Raw genomic sequence first — 14,596 nt, forward strand, 5'->3', positions numbered from 1 at the left:
TTTGTGGCAACCTAATTGACTTACTTCACAATTCAGACCAAAAAGGCTGCATGCGAAGGCCAAAGAGCTACCCCATTGACCAGCACCAGTTTCTGTCACAACACTTCTCACACCTTGTTGAGCATTATACCATGCTTGGGGAACTGCAGTATTGGGTTTATGTGATCCAGCTGGGCTAGTACCCTCGTACTTGTAGTAAATTCTAGCAGGTGTTTCAAGCAATTTCTCAAGTCTCTTAGCCCTGCAGTCCATTTGTCAAGATAATCCTACAGTTTCCCTTTTAACAATGAAAATTTACAATTTACAATACAAACCTGATAAGAGGCGTTGGACGCCAAAGCCTGTATACATCAATAACTTCACCAGGGATACTGATGTATCGTTCATTGCTTATCTCTTGCTTAATCAACTCATCTGAGAAAAGGGGAGATAAATCTTCAGGATTCAGTGGCTTGTGAGTCTTTGGATGCAGAGGTGGAGGAGGTTTCACTGCAAGGTCTGGCACAAGATTATACCATTGTTTTGGGATTTCCACCTTTACATCACCAGAATTTGCACTGGCCCTTGGACACCAGCAGCTCTTATGCAACACATGCTGCAGCTTTAGTGTAAATGAAATGGACTGTTTGTCAGGACCTAAAAAGTAAACAGAGAGAAGTTCAGATTCTTCACTTTATGTATGTAAAACTGCATAAATATTCATATGGATTCCCACACATAAGACTATACTAAAGATGTCACAACCCAAAATCATGACCGGCCATACATCTCAATATGCTTGAGATACACGAAACCTTAATAATACCTTTCTACGAGTACGATGGCAATTAAATAAATAAAATGAATATCTGCTTTATTATAATTTAAAACTAATTGCAATAAAGATAAAACAATGTTCTTTAGATAATAACAATGATAACAATACAGAGAATGATAAAAAATAAATTTTAAATTATATTAATGCTGAATAAAATTAAACTAAAAGCAACAATATACAATAGGCATGCTCTTTAAATAATAACAATGATAACAATATAGAGAATCATAACTTGTAACCTTACACGGTTTCAACATATTAACATCTTTTCAATATTTATACTGTCATATGTCTCAATAGGTCTAAACCCTGTGGATCCACATCAACTAGAAGTCACTTCGAGCTGACGCTCGGGACTTTTCTTCATAGCTGATCCGGTTAGGGTCATCAGATGGTATCACTATGTGATCAACACATTCTGTCTTTTCTACTGACCGTTGAGAGAAGTTAGTCACCTAGAAATTTCTCATTCATCCTAAGATTATTCTCTAATCCCGCCAGAGTCACCTAAGAAAGTCACTGCAGTGATCTGATTTAGGACTTTCCCCTGGACTTCCAGATAGACTTGAGTCACCACGGAAAATCACAAGCGATTTATACCGGGACTGTTCTCTAAGTCGTACCAATACTAGTCTCATTTTTTTTTCACTAAATTTAATATTTGCACAAAGTATGGTGATGCACTGAGTATAATGATTAAATGCACACAGAAAAATATAACAATTAAATTTGCACGTAAGGATGAAAATAATAATTTCGCACACAGAAAATTTACATGGTCCGACAAAGGTACGAAATATAATAAAATAAATATGTGAGTGAACCCACTCACCTGAGTCTAGGCAAGACAGCTGAATCTCAAATCCCTAGCTCACGTGCTAAAAATCACTACCTTTAATAATAACAATAATATTTTTAATTAAAAAAATATATTTAAAAAAAATTCCTACAATTTAACTAAAAAAAATTAATAATTTGGGCCAAAATAAGCCCAAATCAATTGGGCTAGGACTAATGGAACTGGGTCGAGTTCCTTGGATTCGGATCCAACCCGATCCGAATCCAATCACTTGATGGGTTGCCCGAGTCTGGCCTTCTCCAAGCCGGAGAGAGAGAGAGAGAGAGAGAGAGAGAAAGAGAAAGGAAAAGAGAGAGGGGAAAAGAGAAAGAGGAAGACGCCGGCGGCCACCGCAGCGACGGTTCGTCGGCCGCACCCTCAGCTCCCCAACACCCACACGGTGCCGCCGTCCTCGCGAGGTGGAGGAGAACCCGCGAACGGCGATTGATCCCAAGGTCGACGGCGACCGAAGCCACAAGGGCTCCAACGGTGAACGCCCACGGTACGAGGCCAATGGCAAGATGCTTCCAGATGGAGCGGCAGAGACTCGAAGCCGCCGGTTGGCCTAATTTGCCGACGAAGCCAAAGAACCCCCAAATTTAGGTATTTTTGTTTTACCTTAATAAACTGAAATTAATTTTGAGGGGTGGGAGAGGGCTTACCAAGGAGTCACGTGGTGGTCTCCGTTAGCTCTGGCGGCGCTCCGGCAGGCCGATTCCACAGCGTGACTCCGTCGGTGAGGAAGAAGAAGGCAAAAGAGGGGAGGAAGAAGAGAGAGAAGAGACTGAGGTGGTTAAACAAAGAGAGAGAGATTAGGGTTTTTAATTTATAGATTAAAGATCCCAAATCTGAATTGGATTCGGCGAGATCTTCCGCTGGCCTTGTCGCATGCCGGAGAGGGAGAGGGGAGACGTGCACCCTCCTCTCTGATGCAGAACAACGTCTTGATTGTAGAGTTGAGAAGAAAAAATAGGGAGAAATAATCAAATCCAAGGAATCCACCAATCGGGGTGTCGGAATCCACCGACGTTGGAATCCACCAACAAACACTCAATAGGCAAAAACTCTCAAAATATTCATTAACCCATAAAAGATTATTACAAGCCTTTATATAGGCCAAATAAAGTAAAAGATAAAAGACGAAAATAGCCCTAGAAGGTGACTAAAAGACAAGATGAAAAATAGCCCTAGAAGGTGACTAGTCACAACCCTCGTTAAGCCAAAGGGCCACGGGTGCAGCCATTTTGTGCTTACGAGAATAAACGTGACAAAAAGTGGTGTCCCCACCACTCTCTCAACCCCTGATCATCATTTTTTTTCTGGTTCTTACAAAAGAACACTAATATTCATTTGGATTCTCATGCATGAGACTATACTAAAGAACACTAATACCTAAATAGAAATAAATAACAGAAAATATTCTTTAGAAAGTATATTATGTATGTACACATGAATCGGCATAACAATAGACAGGCAGCAAATAAATTACGAAAAAGGAAGAAATTTTGTTGTTCCTATGGAACATCTTTCAACTGAAATAAAAGGTGCGCTGTGGGTCACCAGCCTCTCCTAATGAGAATGATAGCTTGACACCTCAATTTTGTTTAAGCAGAAATAACAATTCGAATGAGTTGCATTTCAATCTAAACGACTTTTTCGTATAGTAATATGATTATATATCTGATTCATTCAAAATCAAAATTGTATCTGATCACATAGGTTAATGTTGGGAATTGGGATGACCAAATATTAATCTTAACGGCCAACAGAAGCAGAATACAATTATCATCACAGACTATAAAGACTTGCAAAACATGGATAAACACAAAGAGGATTTCCTTCTGTTATGCCCTCTCCAGATGAGAGATTTCCTATGCTCTCTAATCACATATTCAACTTTTATGGAGTTTTGGAGAAACATGTAACTTCTTAAGCATTGAACTGAGAAACAGAATATCACGCCTTGGCAATCAATCAATGAAGCGCCCAATGGTCTCTCATTAGACTCAATTTTCATCGGTCAAAAAAACCTAAAAGTGACTTTTCTTTGGAATTTCATATTATTTTGAAACATAATTTAAAGATCTAGCTTTTCTCTCTCCTTTTTATTTGACACCTCATCCATTTCCGTTACAACATCGTCTTCTTCACCTCTCTTCCATCTCCCCCAACTAAAACCACATTCTCCATATGCTACCCCAACCAACCTCTTCCTCTCCTCTCCTTGGCCCCTCCAAATCACGCATCGGAGGAGCATAGTGGTGGTGGTGGAATAGGAAGGGCAAGGAGAGGAGAAAGATAACTATGGGTTTGAAGTAAAGGAGGAGGACCGGAGAGGAAAGAGAGTTGGGTGGGGTTGATAAAATGGGTGAGGAGAGAAGAGATAAGGAAGATTATGATATGGCAGGATGGGGTGATTGGCAACAAAAAGTCTTAGTTTTCTAATTGGCAGAAATAGGCCCCTTATTATTAAATTGTAATTTCAGGCATTTTTTATTGATTTAGCCCTAACAAATTCTAAAAAGACTATCGTGCTCTGAAAAAACGTCACGCTTTATCTATGTAATATATATGCATCGCCTATACAAAATATACGCTCAATTTTTCAACAATCTGCATATGGAGATTTTAAAAAAAGATCACGCATCACATGTATAATTTATACACATCGCTCATGCAAAATATACCCTCTAATTTTAAAAAAAAACACCACGTATCACCTATGTAATTTATATATATTGTCTATGCAAAATATACGCTACAACTTTCAATGATATACGTATCGAGATTTAAAAAAAAAACATCACGTATCACTTATATAATTTATGCACATTACTTATGAAAAAATACGCTCTAATTTTTAATAATGTGTGCATCGAGATTAAACGGTTAGGTTGGTTAGAGAAACGGTAAACTACTCTAAATCAATAAAAAATGCTTGAATTTGCAATTCAATAATAGAGGGGCCTATTTTTTGCCAATTGAAAATTTGAAGGGCTTTTTGCTCCAAATTGCCCGGCAAGAATAATGAGGTGGCTTAATAAAGATCGAGAAAACATATATCTATGAATAATTTAGAAATTCTACTTTTTTCAAACTTTTGTATTAAATTACATTAAATCTATAAACAATCCCCTAGAACCCTTCGATAATCAGAGCAACACAATTTTGTTCCGCATTGAAAAGATTTATCTAATAAATGTAACAAGGGTAATTAATCAAAACAAGTCATTTTGTATTTTGTATATTTGCATGCTGCACATCTTCATTTCTTTTAATAGAAGTCTATCATTTCCTTGAGCTTGGATCATCAAACTATGCTTTATGAGAAAGCTGATAAACTATACCCTTGCTAAATAACCTAGTAGAACATGATCCTCAAGAGGAGAAGAAGCCTTCCTTCCCCCTCCTTTGGTAAGTCGTCGAAGGTGAGTATATCCCCGTGTTGAGCGGTCTGTGTTTGTTTATTTTCATTTGTTCACTATTGTAGATTAGTAATCACTAAATCATCAGCCTTAGAAGATTCACATAGCCATGTCTCGAACTGCTAGATTGCGATGGAACCGCACGGTGGCCTTGAAGTTTCCTACGCTTGTGAAGCTGTTAGAGCCGTAACAATATACTTCCTATCACATAATCAATGCGCAAACTAACTTAATTCTTATCAATGATAAAAAGAAGATTTGTATTTGCTGTTATTTGTTTAAGTTGCAATAATTTTTAGGAAGCTAGGTTTTAATGGATTGAAGAAATTCAATGATTCCATAATAGCACAGTAAAAGATCTTCACAAACTAGAATCTAATGTAGAAGGAAGAATATCCGAACAATTATAAAATGAAAAATTGAAAAGAGTGAACAAATCAAAAGAGAAGAAAAGAAAGGAAAGAGATATTGACGTTGGAAAGAGAATGATGATCCTACGCTAAAATCTGAATTTTGTCTTAAAAGCTAGAATGGATTAAGAATTTGCACATGAGAAACAAAACGATGAACATTGCATGTGCAATTGACATACATAGCTCTTGAACTGGTCTAGGCTTTAGGCCACATGTGAAATAAAATTAGGAAAATCCTTGATTATATTAGTTACCACCTATACATGATAGCCCTCCTCACTCACTTATCTTAAAACCTCTTCTTTAATTAGATTAGACATGCATGAGGTGTAGAGAGAAAAAAACGACATTGGTAAGTCCAAACCAAGATTCCAAGTATCAGAATTAAGATCAGGGTCAATTGTCCAAAAAAACAATATGTATCGGCCGTCCATATCGGCTTGTATTTTAAAATAACTTTTATAGAGAAGGATTGTAAATTTTTTAAAGATAATAATAGTAAGATATAAAAATAAATTATTCATATATAAAGTCTAAAAATGAAAAAATAAATATTATTTTCTCCATCTCTATCTCTCTCCCCTTTTCTACCACTCACACTCTCTCTCCCTCAGTTTGTCTTTGCATCTGCACAATAACTTCTCGAAAGAAGGGGTACTTTCTTAGTAAGGCATTAACGGGTCTTATTTTTGACACCTTACGTGCTACGGATGATAGCTTTTCTTGTGCAAATGTCAAACCTCTAAAACTTTTTATCGGGAATAGCTGGCCCGCCTATGAAAGACAGGCAGGACACAAGATTTGGACCCGCAAGACTAGCACACATTTGCCCGTAGACCTTAGCTATACAGTTGTCCTTCAACTCTATTGTATGGAAGCTGGCTTCACCGAACCTAGACCCGAAATCACTTGCATAAATGAAATAAAAAAAATTCTTACCTTCTCTCCCACTAATTCTCTCTTATCAAAGTTTCTCTCCACTAACTCTTTGTCTCTCTCTCATGAAACTCTCTCCCCCACTAACTCTCTCTTCCACTAACTCTCTATCACTGCCTCTTTCTCCCACTACCTCTCTCTTCCCCCCTTCCCAACTAACTCTCTCTTATTAACTCTCCTTTAAAAGAAATTCTCTCCCTCATCCTCTCCTTCTCCCTCACGGACTACCTCCTCTCTCCCTATCTGATTCACTCTCTCTCCCCTAGCACTCTCACTCTTCCTCTCACACACTCTCTCTGTCCCTCGAGCCATGCTTCTCCGATGTAGTTCCAGCCTCCATCAACATCCGGCAAAATCTTCCGATATAGATCTGGCTCCGTCAACCTCCGACAACCTTAGATACGCTATTTTCTTCCTTTACTCTCTCTCTCTCTCTCTCTCTCTCTCTCTCTCTCTCTCTCTCTCTCTCACTCTCTCACTCTCCTCTCTTTCTCTCTTGTCTCTCCTGATTTCAGGTCAAAATCAATCGATACAATCAATCTTGACCTGAAACGGATCGGGTATCGGCCAAGCTAACTAATACCAAGCAGAAACCTGTCATTGCCTGGAGCGGGATTGGCCGAAACTAGCTTCCATGGTCCAAACCCATAAGTGTGCATTTCTCATGCCTAAATATTTGCAAGTCCAAACCAATTTATTAGGACTAAAACATTGTGTATCCACCTTGTGAGATCATATTGAGTTCGATATTTGATACATGAGAAAATTTTCAATATTTCGTGATGAACTTACTCTCTCTTCAACTCCGTTAACTCATCAGTAACTCGAAAAACTAAAACTATTAGAGAACAATGGTTTTTATATTTTATATTCTAACAAACTCGCAAGGAGAATTTGCCATCCATGAAAATCTAACATCAATCCATCAATATTTCCAAAGTCAATTGGGCTAATATCTTCATAAGGTGGGAAAACCCAACAGCTACAGTCTAATGTCTGTTTCGTGAGTAAGGATAGAACTAAGGAATTTTGAACATGAGACCAAGCAATTCAACTCTTCAAAAGCTTCTAATGTATGAATCAACCCAAATCGGGAGTTTATCTGCGGTACTCGAGATGAGATCTTGGCAGTTCGTATTGGACATAAACTTTTATAGAAGTTGCAATTACAAAAGAAATACAGTAAATTAGGCCCATGTGAATGAACAACAAATTGGGAGATCAAATTGCAAGATCGCTAGTCTAGCTATCATCGATCGTGTTTGTAAAGACTGGACGGATCTCTACAGATCGCCCCTTGTATCCAAGTTCATTTCAGCTAATATTAACTCTAGGGAGTCAAATTCACACACACACACACTCACACAAACACACACACCCACCCACACACACACACACACACACACACAACCACACAAATCTGAGAAAAAGAAGACAGAGACCAATGAACTCACTGTGCCGAAAGGTGAGCTTAGGAGAAGTTGGTGAGAGCGCAGCAGCCATGACTGCGGAGGAGAAAGAACAAAATGAGGCCGAGTTGGAAGGAGTTCGTATGGGTCATGGGGGGTGTAAAATTTTAGGGAATTTTACAAATTACACCTTATCTTTTATCTATTTTATGATTCACACCTCATCTTTAAGGTTTTTATAACCCAGCTTATTTTTTCCTTATAATTCTTATTTAATACCCTCTATTAATTTAAACGGTACCAGCAAAAGACTATTCGGTTATAATATATGAAATAATTTATGAATACATAAATTACCTATGCCTTTTTTAGAGGAGGGGCAGAAAGGAGAAAAAATAGTAGTGATGGTATTTTAGTAATTTGGTCTATATCATTTAGTCACAACAACATTAGGGTGTTAAATGAGAATTATAGAGAAAAAACAGAGGTCGGATTACAAAATCGTCAAATATAAGTTGTGAATCACAAAATAAGTAAAATATAGTGTGTGATTTATAAAATACCTAATATTTTAATATAAGAGGAAGGAGGAGTATTTTTTTAGGTTAAATGTATTTTATATTTTTGTACTTATGCCTAAAAATTTTTACCCCATATATTTTAAAAAGTCTCAAACCAGACCTTAAACTTATAGGTAAAGAGAAACTGTTAATTTTTTTGTTAAACTTAACTAAATGAGGTCAAAATAACTAAAATGCCCATATATAATATATATTTTAATATAATATAACAAAATTAATAAAATAGTCATGGTACTCGATTAAATTTAATAGAAAAAGTAATAGTCTCACTTTAGTTATAAGTATAGGGACTAATTTGAAACTTTTTGAAGTACAAGAGATAAAATGATTTTGGCATAAGTAAAAGAGTAAAATGTACTTAATTTTTTTTTATTGAAGTAAGGAGGGTTGTAATATATTTTGGGTCTTTTGCATAAAAAGAAACCGCTTGATTTTTTTTTTTTTGTGAGTTAGACCTGTTTCTCAGTTTCCATTATAGATAAGGTTTTTTCTTTTATTTTTTTCAAATTTGCTCTTCTATCATTTAGTTCTCATTAAATATTAATCAAATAATATAAGAGAGAAATTATTTGTACCCTCTTCTTCTTCTTCTCCTTTTCTTTTTCTTCTTATGCTGATATTGGTTCTTCTTTTCAATCTGTCTTCTTTTTTTTTGTTGTTTATTTTTCTTCTTTTATTATTGCTATTTTTCTTTTATCTCTTAATCCTCTCATTTTTTTCTATACAAGTTTTCTTAATCGCTCTTTAATTAATATAGTAAAAACTAATTAGAGATATTTTAAATAAATAAAAACTCTTGAATATATGTTGTAAAAAATAAATTACAGTATCTATTTGAAAAATTATAAATTACAGTCGAAATTTCATATTTAAACTACAAATTTCGTACTTAAACTATAAATTATTCATTCCGCTGTAAATTAATTTCGAATTTAAATAGACTTCGAATATAAAAGTTTTAGATCATGATGTTATGGATCTTATTCAATTAGTTTTATAATTTTTTGATATCAAATGATTCTCTTTTGAATATCTTTTTGAAACTATGTAGAACTGAAATTTCATAGTTTACATATAAGAAATTCTAATTTTACGTATTTTTGGAAAAATATTCATAAGATATTCATCTCATGTTCAAAAAATATGAAACTAATTGGATTAAATGGATGATATCATAATCTAGAATTTTACTATTCAGAGTTTCTACATATTAGGAATCTATCTAAAGGTATTTTGCACCAAAAAGAATAAGAAGAACAATAAAATGGTATTGGTCACATAGTTTTCGTATTTAAACTACAAAATTCTAGTTTAGTATAGTTTTTGAAAAATATTCTGAAGATAATTATCTGACGTCCAAATATTATAAAATAAATTGTATAAAATCTGTGACATCATAATCTACAATTTATGTATTTAGAGTTTCTTGAAATTAAAAATTTTTCTGTGGCGAATGAATAATTCCTAGTTTAAGTACGAAATTCTATGTTTAAGTGCAAAATTCTAACTATAATTCATATTTTTTAAAATAGATCTCAACATAGATGAAGTTCTCTTTTTAAAACATAATTAAAGACTTTTTTATTTAATTTATCATAATTATCTCACCACTATCTCTGAATAGTCTCTAGCTATATTAATTAAAGAGCGATTAGAGAGACCTATATAGAAAAAGAAAGATTAAGAGATAGAAGAAGAAGAGGAAGAAACAATGATAAAGAAGAATAAGGAGCAGCATAAAAGAAGAATAAAAAGAAGAAGAAAAGGGTATGGATTACATAATTTTCATACCTAAATTATAAAATTCTAGTCTAATATAGTTTTGAAAAATATATTTCGAAGATAATTATCTGATGTCCAAATGTTATAAAACTAATTGGATAAAATCAATGACATCATAATCTACAACTTTTGTATTCAAAGTTTTTTCAGATTAGGAATCTATTTGCGATGGAACAAATAATTAATAGTTTAAGTACCAAATTCTAACTGTAATTCAAAAGTTTTTAAAGCAGATATTGTAATTTATTTGCAACATAGATTAAGTCTTATTTTCAAACATTAATAAAGATTTTTTTTATTTAATTTATCTTAATTATTTTATCACTATCTCTGATTATTTTCTTATTGTATCAACTTAATAGTGACTAGAGAAACTTGCCTAGGAAAAAAGAAAGAGAATTATTAAAATAGAGAAGTAGAAGAAAAATAAAAGAGTACGATTCACATAGTTTTAGTATTTAAACTACAAAATTTTAATATAATACATTTTCAGAAAATTATTAATAAGATAATTATCTGACTTCTAAATATTAATAAACTAATTGAATAAAATCAATGACATCTATAAGTTTTGTATTTCGAGTTTTTTTAGATTAAAAATCTATCTACGACAAAATGAATAATTCATAGTTTAAGTACGAAATTGCGTTCAAGTATTGAATTCTAACTATAATTCATAATATCTTACTTAAAATAGAAATTATTCATTTGGCCTTAGATAAATTCTTAACTTGAAAAAACTATGAAAATAAAAGTTATAGATCATGAGATCATGATGTCATCGATTTTATCTAATTAGTTTCATAATATTTGAACGTCAGATGATAATATTCTGAATATTTTTTTAAAAACTGTGCTAAATTAGAATTTTGTAGTTTAAGTACCAAAATAATGTTTACACTTTTCTTCTTATTATTACTTTTCTTTTCATTCTTGTGGTCTTCTTCTTGTTGTTCTTTTACTTTATTGTTGCTTCTTATTGTTCTCGTGTCTCTTAGTTATCCTTCTCTTTTTCTTCTGTCTTTATTGTTAGGTTTCTAATTATTGGCAATTGTGTACAAAATATTCTAAGTGTATTTTTACATGTATATGAGCTTTATACAAATCTATAATATCTCTGGTTTGAAGAATTGCAAAATTATTGGAGAAAAGCTGTTGAGTTTACACCGCGTTCACAAACGCATTTGAACGCAGATACTGCGTTCACCCAGATCGAGAGCTACGTTCACAAACGCGTTCGAACGCAACCTGAAGAATTTAAGTTGTCGCGTTCGAACGCACTCGGGCCCGTTTAAACGCACCTGAGATCAAGTCATGCCGTTCGAACGCACCCGGGCCGCGTTCGAACGCACCAACAAAGTTTGATAAAATTGGACTTTCGTGAGTACGGATAAGACTTGGATTTGGCTCTATCTTGAAGATCATATATAAGGATTGTGATGCCCTATCTCTAGGGTGGTTGAAGAAGCATTATTGAAGGAGACTTCTTGAGGTTACATCAGTTCTTCAACTAACAAGGTTCCACTCATCTACAAAACTGAATCTCTCATCTTAAGGGCTATCCAGACGAAAGATCAATCTCGAGGGTTACTGAGGTTGGACTTCAATCACGAGAAGCAGTAAATCGTCGGTTCTAGCGAGCAAGACTGAGAGGAACAAAGTCGTTTGGATCGACGGGTTGTTTTGTGAGTCAGTCTTGTAATTGGTTTTGATCCGAGTTTGGATCCGTGATTTTTTCCCGTTTGGGTTTTTCCACGTTAAAATCTTGGCGTTCATCTCTACTTTCGTTCTTAATATTTCTACGGACTTTTACTTAAGCGAACGAGTGATATTATTGCCTAGTATTTAGATACATACTTGTGTCTAGGGATTTTTCATTTGGTATCAGAGCAGGTTCTCTCACCCTTTGAGAGAGATCAAATAGGCATGGATTTTCATAGAGATTGACCATCATTTATTAGACCTCTTATCCTAGATGGATCAAATTATGGATATTGGAAAGCTAGGATGAGAGCTTACTTGAAGTCTATAGATGAACGAGTATGGTTTGCCGTTGTGAACGGTTGGAGTCCACCAATGTACATGGTGGATGATAAACTTGCTGATAAACCGATAAAGTCATGGGATTGGTCAGACTATGAAAAAGTTGGATGGAATAGCAAGGCAATAAATGCAATTTTTAGTTGTGTTTCCTCGGAAGAATTTAGAAGAATTTCTACTTGTGAGATAGTAAAAGAATCTTGGACGATCTTAGAAACTACTCACAAAGGAACTATGGCTGTAAAACTTTCTAAACTTTAGAGGTTGACTACTAGTTTTGAAACTCTACGTATGAAGGAGAATGAGACATTTGATGAGTTATATGCAAAGCTGAGTGATATAGTCAACTCCAGTTTCAACCTAGGAGAGAAAATTCCTGAAAACAGAATTGTCCGTAAGATTCTTAGGTCTCTTCCAGAACGGTTGGAGTCCACCAATGTACATGGTGAATGATAAGTTTGTTGAGAAACCGATTGAGTCATGGGATAAGACAGATTATGAAAAAGTTGGCTGGAATAGCAAAGCAATAAATGCAATTTTTAGTTGTGTTTCCTCGGAAGAATTTAGAAGAATTTCTACTTGTGAAATAGCAAAAGAAGCCTGGACGATCTTAGAAACAACTCATGAAGGAACTATGGCTGTAAAACTTTCAAAACTTCAGAGGTTGACTACTAGTTTTGAAACCCTACGTATGGAGGAGAATGAGACATTTAATGAGTTCTATGCAAAGCCGAGTGATATAGTCAACTCCGCTTTCAACCTAGGAGAGAAAATTCCTGAAAACAGAATTGTCCGTAAGATTCTTAGGTCTCTTCCAGAAAGGTTTCAGGCGAAAGTTATAGCTATTGAGGAAAGTAAGGACATCGATTCTATGAAAGTTGAACAATTGGTAGGAAATCTTCAAAATTTGAGTCCAGTCATTTAAAACCGAGGAAGTCCAAAGGGATGGCTCTATCCACTGTTGAACAAAATTTAGAAGAGTCTGACAAGGAGAGAAAAAGAGATAGAGAGAGAGAAGTAGGGAGGCTCACCGGCGTTAGTGGAGGTGGCGGCGGTAGCGGCAGGCCGACGAAGTGTCGGCGGTAGCGAGTAGAGAGAGAGAGAGAAAGAGTGTTTAAAAGAGGGAGAAAAAGAGAAGGGTGATAGAGAGCCCGAAAGATAAAAGGAGAGAGAGAGAGGAAGAAAAGGGAGAGAGGCGGTGGGGCGGGAGGCTGCGGCGGCGGCGGCGGGGCCCACCGTGCCAGCTAGCCTGGCCAGGTTGGCCAGGCTAGCGCTTGGGGTGCGTGGCATCCTACCCAACTGCCACTGCATGGCACGAGAGATTTTTTTTTACCTTAGGTTATTGCAAAAGAAGTGTCATTGCACCCTTTTGGGATGGCCATTCAGATAGATCCATGAGGTGGCGAGCTAGTGGGAGCTTTTTGAAAAGATTTTAGGAAAATTGTCACTACTGTCATTGACACATTCTCTGAATTTTTTATTTACATATATACTTCTAAACTAAGAAAATATTCACATGTACGCTCCTTGAACTGAATTTATTTTAACTATATGAACTTTTAAATTAAAAAAATTGAATCAGGAGATGTATGCAGTAAAAAAAAGTTTAGAAAATGTATATAGAAAATAATAATAATTCAGGAGTTCTAACTGGAATTATTCTAAAATTTTAGTCTCTAACTTTGAATTTTTAAATCGATTTCATATTTTTTATATTTAAGTATTAGTTTTCACGTGAGATTTGACGGATTTGATTGGATTTAATTGAGCTACTTTTATTTGATAGATTTTGAGTTATTTGCATCGAAAACACACTTGGTTTTTTATTTGGCAGCCGAGGGTCATTTTTGGTTTCCCTTGCACTTTGTTTTTTTTATTTTTCTTTCAATTTTGCTCTTCTCATACTCCAGTATTGCTGCCTCATTGCAGAGAGCACAATTATTGACTTAAAATAAAAAAGTAATATTTTTACTATCTTCTTTCGTACTTGAAGAATGAAAAATGATTTTGCTAGCAGATATCCATTGTAGCCATCGTCCTCTTCTACTCTAGAGTTTTTGCTTCATCGATTGTATCCCTCCCCGAAATCTCGTATAAGGTTTCCTATGAAGGTATTCTTCATCACTAGTAAGCAAGCAAGATCTTTCGCTCTGTTTTTTCAGCTAGTAGCATTGAGGCTATTGTTTAAAAAAATTTTCTTAAATTATTGTCAGAATTCTTTATTTTTATCCGTATTCTGCAGTGAAAATTTTTCCAGTTTGTAAGGATTTGTGGGGCCATTTATTGAGAAAGCCCTTTTAATTTTGTGGGACCACCATTTTTTTAGTGAATATGAAAAGATATGAATAGTTGTTA

General features: G+C 35.0%; 1 protein-coding gene across 1 annotated transcript in view; it reads right to left on the bottom strand.

Moving 5' to 3' along the window:
• The window catches only part of LOC140794472 (uncharacterized), a 28,309-nt gene extending 20,329 nt beyond the window's left edge, over positions 1–7,980 (bottom strand). The window contains exons 1-3 of the mRNA XM_073146513.1: positions 7,884–7,980; positions 315–636; positions 25–241 (exon numbers count right to left, since the gene is read on the bottom strand). Of these exons, the coding sequence (XP_073002614.1) occupies positions 25–241; positions 315–636; positions 7,884–7,932 (588 nt within the window). The 5' untranslated portion in view covers positions 7,933–7,980. The remainder of the gene's footprint in view (positions 1–24; positions 242–314; positions 637–7,883) is intronic.
• Between the last annotated feature and the right edge of the window lie 6,616 nt (positions 7,981–14,596).

The sequence above is a fragment of the Typha latifolia genome, chromosome 8 (assembly GCF_019914945.1).
Source record: "Typha latifolia isolate L0001 chromosome 8, TyphaL0001v2, whole genome shotgun sequence".
NCBI lineage: Eukaryota > Viridiplantae > Streptophyta > Magnoliopsida > Poales > Typhaceae > Typha > Typha latifolia.